This window comes from Vicia villosa, linkage group LG1 (genome assembly GCF_029867415.1).
Source record: "Vicia villosa cultivar HV-30 ecotype Madison, WI linkage group LG1, Vvil1.0, whole genome shotgun sequence".
Taxonomy (NCBI): domain Eukaryota; kingdom Viridiplantae; phylum Streptophyta; class Magnoliopsida; order Fabales; family Fabaceae; genus Vicia; species Vicia villosa.
Genome location: NC_081180.1, coordinates 52,563,317 through 52,569,316, shown reverse-complemented (window position 1 = coordinate 52,569,316; position 6,000 = coordinate 52,563,317). Strand labels below are relative to the sequence as shown.

Genomic DNA, 6,000 nt, shown 5'->3' with positions numbered 1-6,000 from the left:
TTCCAGCTCAGAAATCAAAATGTTTCTGTCATACCCTAAATTAGGATTTTAAATTTAATTCTAAATTTTGTGTTTTGACAAAAAAAACTTGAAGAAACTACCGCATGAGCAATGTTATTGCCACCATTGCGACTGATGGACTCATATAATTTTAATGGTGAATTCTTATCTACCCAACTCAAAAAGTTGGGTAAAGTTATCTTTAGTGTAAAATGTCTTGGAAACAACAAATAATTGTACTATTTTATAATTAATTAAATGTCTTAAAATTAAATTGGATCTTGTGATTGGTTGAAGGTACATTATCCAACTTTTTGTGATGGATAGAGAAGTTGTACCCAATTTTAATACAGAAACAAATAGATAAAACCGGAAAAGGAGATAATACAGTAATACATAATATAGTACTTACACATATTATGAATTATACTTGTGATTACATCAACCCGAAAATCCTAATTAGAAGATAAAAACGCATAATTTAGTAGAGCAATTAACTAGAAAATAACTAAACAACTAATTAACTTTGATAATACTTAAGTATATAAGGATAATGCATGGAGCATGCATGCACGTAGAGCTTACTCATAGTTTAAAGAGGTGGACAAACAAAACCAGGAGGAGGAGTTTTCCCACAAGTGACTAAAACTTGAAGAGCAAGGGGAAGGAAAATATTGAGATTAAGAACCTTAGCCCTAATAACCGTACAAAGACAAAGAGCAGCTTCGAGATCAAGCAATCCATGAATAACAGGACAACACTCATTCTCCACAGGGTTTCCAATTCCAACATGAACAAGACCTCCAAGAACATCCAAACAAACTCCAAGTTTGAGTGCATCGATCGGACAAGTTGGATGAGCTACTGGTGGAGGAAAAACAGGAGAGACTGTTGGTGGAGGATATATGATCGTCGGAGGTGGGAGCAGTGGTGGAGTGACTATTATCGGTGGCACGACAACAACAGGAGGAGGAGTCACTACTGGCCGTCCTTTTCCACCGCCGTGATGCGGTGGATGTTTTGGATGGCTTGGTTTGTGGTGGTGGTGGTGAGGTGGTGGATTTGGTGTGCATGTACCACATGCATGTATCATCACTGGTGTTATGATATTCAACATTAATAACTTGATGATGAAAAATAGAGCTTTTGATTTTGATGATGGCATGGTGAATGATGTGAATGTGGCACACACTTTGGTTTCTTTTCTTTGATTTTGATACTACTACTACAGTGTGTTGTTTATATAGCTGGCATTTGATGAGGAATCAACCAGTGAAGCGGTGATGGTTCTGAATTTGATTTAACTTGCTATAACTAATGTAAAAATGGTCAGTGTTATAGAACATATCCCTAGGCTTCTGAGTGCAGAGATATAATTGAAGTTTTTGGAGTTTTGTTGGTAAGTTTGTGATTTCGAGAGTGAACCCGTGACTCTTGTGCAGTACAATCCGTGAACAGTACATGCATGGTGTTCTGAAACTTGCTGAACATGATGCTATAATATTTCATTTTCTTTGCATTTTATCTCTTTGGTTTTTTCACATAAATTGCAATATTCTTCTCCTCTTGGGGGTGAGATGGTTGACACCTCTCTCATTCTTCTTGACACGTTATGATGAGTGGAAGAAGCATATATGTAAGCCAAGAAGAGAGTTTGGACAATATAAACATTAATATTCATCATTTGTATTAGGTAAATTCTACATAGTATATATTTTGTCAATGTGTTATCAACAATTGAGTAGATATATGTTGCTGATATAAGAAACAAAAGATTTGTTTGTCTAATCACATGCTCTTGCATTTCAATGCAGTAAGGTAAACCTTAGACAAAGGAACTAAATTTTAGAGAAATTCTGGCGGCATCAGCGATGGTATATAGCTATTTGTACACTCTTACTTACACCAAATAACTACCCTGTATATATTTTGCTCGTATAGTTAGTTGTACACTCTTACTTACACCAAATAACTACAATCGTATATATTGTTCACCGTATTTTATACGATTAACCGTAGTTTTTATTAAAATAATATTATATTTTTAAAAATAACTTTTTTTTTGAAAAATATTTATTTTTAAAATTCATTTTATAACACAAATATAAAATTGTGTCATTAATTAATTTCACAATTCTATTAACTACAAAAATGTATCTCATTAACCACTTATTTTATTTATAATTTATTAACCACTTTCAGTACTATATTAATCAATAAAATACATACTATTAACCATGTTTTGACACTAAATTATAAATGTATTAACCAACTTTTACACTTAACTAACCAATGTTATTTTACTATTTAATTTTTTATGTTTGAGAACTCATTAATCAAGTTATGAACTATATCAACCAAACTTATACATAATATTAACCAAAGTTTGTTATCAGAACACTCGATAACCAAATTATAAACTATATTAACCAATTTTTAACACTCAATTAACCAACTTTATTTTATAATTAATTTTTTTTTGGAGTAAATAATACTTTATTACCACAAAAAAACAATAGAGTTCACGCCGATCAAGAGATCCAGGCTACAAATCAAACCAAAAGAACAAAAAAACCAACAGAAAAGTCTTTACTGGATATCAAGTAAAGCCATATTAATGTTTCCCTTAAGACTCTCCTTTGCCTTGCAACGCACGATAACCATATGCTGGATTTTGGTGACAAGATCGACCTGCTGGTAGGAGGTGTTGCTGAAAACACAATCATTTCTCATCTGTCAAACATGATAAACTGTTTCAGCTGCAACTATCTTAAGCAAAGTACGTTTCCAGCCTTTTTTTACCGTTTCCCTCTCAAGCCAAATCTTCTCCATGTCCCACGGACTACATCTTCTATTGTAACCAATCCATTGAAGTATTCTTTGCCATATACTACGAGTATACCTACAATCAAAAAATAGATGGTTTAACGACTCAATCGTATTACAGAAGCAACAAAGCTCACCAGTTCCAATCTCAATCTTTTCAAGTCTATCTTTGGTAGGAAGGCGACCAAGTATACTCAGCCACAAGGTGAAACAGGCTCGGGGTCTGGCATGATTCTGGAAAAAAATCTTTATCCATTGCACCTGAGTGTTGTTGCCCCTTATATCTTTATACATCCTTATAAACATAAAAAAAATTAAAATTATTTTTTTATGCCTAAATATATATTAATCAAACTATAAATTACATTAACCAAATTATAATATTTTATTAACCAAAGTAATTTTAAAAAAAATAGAAAAATAAATCAAAAAATAAAAATAAAAAAAATTGTTCACATTTTGGGTGTATGTGAATGATTAGTTGTGATGATATTATTTCTGTTCTGACATAAATAAGCAATTATACTCCTATTCTTAGAAATAATAAATTAGGTGTTATTTTTAATTTAAGTTAAAATTTAAAATAATAAATTTGATAGGGGATTGGAATCACTTGATATTAAATGCTCTCGAACCGTACTAAACTGGTGGTAATAAAAAAACTGAAAATATAAGATGGTGGTTATAATGAAAGAGAAAACAATTATCTTTATTTTTTAATTAATAAAAACTTTGTGATTGATTGTAGGAACAACTACGAATTATATTAGTTTTTTTTGTTGTAACATAAAATCAATATCATGGAATCTAATACTTGATTTTTTTTATCAAAATGCCACATATATTTGAAAATAAAGTACTAAAAGACACACATTATAAAACATTTTGCTTAAGATGCCACGTGTGTTTTTTCTTCTAAACAAAAATTTATATTACTTGGGTCTCGAATTTAAGTCCGTTCAAAATCAAATTAAATAATAGTCACATTATAATTAGATAAACTAATTTTTATTGTTAATATTTTTAATAATAAATATTTAAGTTAATAATTCAAAATAAACATTCACTTATTTCAAATAATAAATAAATAAATATTGATTTTAAATAATACAAAAATTTAAAAATAAAACTAATAAAATATAAATCTTAAATATAATTAATCAAATAAAAATAAATTAACTAATATTTAATTAAATTACTATTAAACTAATTGATCACTATTTAATTTGATTTAACTAAATAATTTAAAAATTAATTGATTATTTAATTTAAATTAATTAAATATTTTAACAATTAATTTAGAAGCAGAATATTGTATCTGACATTAGCTATGGCATTGAAAATCTCCCTTTCAAGTATTTGGGCGTTCCTCTTGCAACAAGGAAAATCACCATTAACCAATGTCAGCCTCTAATTAACAGGATGTTGGAGAAGATTCAGCATTGGTCTTCCAACTTTCTGAGTTATGCTGGAAGACAACAATTGGTTAAAAGCACTCTTATATCAATAACTAGCTATTGGATGCAGGTATTTCCTTTGCCTAAAAGTGTTATTAAAAGAATTGATTATATTTGCAAGAATTTTCTATGGTCTGGAAAAGCCACTGGCAGAAAAGCATTAGTTTCGTGGGAAGCTGTTTGCCAACCAAAAAACGCTGGAGGTCTGAACCTCACCTACTTGGTTGATTGGAATAAAGCCACTATTATAAAGATGCTCTGGAATTTACATATGAAAACTGACAAGCTTTGGATCAGATGAATTAGTGCATACTATCTGAAAGGAGAGACCATTATGCATTGGCAAGTGAAAGACACTCATTCTTGGATGATCAAGAATACCATCAAGGTGAGGGAGCTAGTAGTGACTAATGAATATTGGGAGAAAAGTGTTCAATTGCAGAATTTTAAAACCAGTGAGATGTATAAAGAAATCAGAGGCAGTGATACCATTAGAAACTGGAGAAAGCTCTTTTTCCATAACTATGCCAGGCCACAAGCTTGCTTCACTATGTGGATGGTCCTTTTGGGGCGCCTCCCTACCAAATAAAGATTGGGGAAGATTCAAATTATCACTGATGGATTGTGTTTTATGTGGGCAACAGGAAAATATAAGACACTTATTCTTTGCTTGTAACTACATGGTTGAGTTTGGCAAAAGGTTCTTACTTGGCTTGGATACAACAGAGCCAATGGAGATTGGAATGATGAGAGCAATTGGATTATTATGGAAACACAAAAGAAAGGATGGAGGAGAAATATCCTTAAAATGGATGCTACAGGAACCGTTTAACAGATATGGCAAACTCGTAATGCGATGTGTTATGAACAAATAGCACCGAAGAAGGATATTGTTAGACACATTCAGGTTGCTGTAATATTGCGTGCCCAGACCAAAAATATCCTCAAAGACCATGTGCAACTAGCTACTTTGGAGATTAGTTAATTTGTTTTTTCGTTTGTTGACTAGTTTATGTTGTTTTGTTTTGAGGCCTGGATCGTGTTGATCGGCTTGTATTAACTGTTTTTGGTAATAAAATATATATTTTACTCCAAAAAATATATATTATAACAATTAATTGAATTACTATTAATTTTATTAATTATTATTTAATTTGAATTAGTTTGAAAAAATTAAATATTTATCTGAGTGTTATTTAATTTCATTTACATATAATTTAATTTATTTCTAATTGATTAAATATATTGAGGATTTACATTTTATTAATTTTATTTTTAAATTTGTGTATTATTTAAAATTAGTAAATATTTATTTAGGTGTTATTTGAAATAAGTAAATATTTGTTATAAATTATTAAGTTAAGTATTTATCATTAAGAAAATAGAAATTGTAATGTGATTATCATTATCGGACATAGGTTCGAGACTCATTTGTACAAATTTTGTAATTTTTATTTTAAATTCTGAATTATTTAATATTAATAAAAATCTTGGAAATTATTTGTGATGAATGTATATTATAGTTTAGTGGTAAAGACTTAAGAGATTGTTTAAAAATTGTATGTTTTGTGTAATTTTTGTGAGGGACCAAAATGAATCTTCACTCTTATATTAAATTTACCTCTCATTTAAATATATACAGTAATATTGCAAAATAACCTAAACCTTATCCTATGGTAATACGTGCTCAGAACTGAACCTACATTTTTGGATAGGG

General features: G+C 30.0%; 1 protein-coding gene across 1 annotated transcript; it reads right to left on the bottom strand.

Annotated features, from left to right (window-relative positions):
* Positions 1–476: 476 nt before the first annotated feature.
* Positions 477–1,225, bottom strand: LOC131606261 (36.4 kDa proline-rich protein-like). The gene has a single exon (XM_058878517.1). It carries the CDS (start codon positions 1,163–1,165, stop codon positions 593–595), a length of 573 nt encoding a protein of 190 aa, XP_058734500.1. The 5' UTR covers positions 1,166–1,225; the 3' UTR covers positions 477–592.
* Between the last annotated feature and the right edge of the window lie 4,775 nt (positions 1,226–6,000).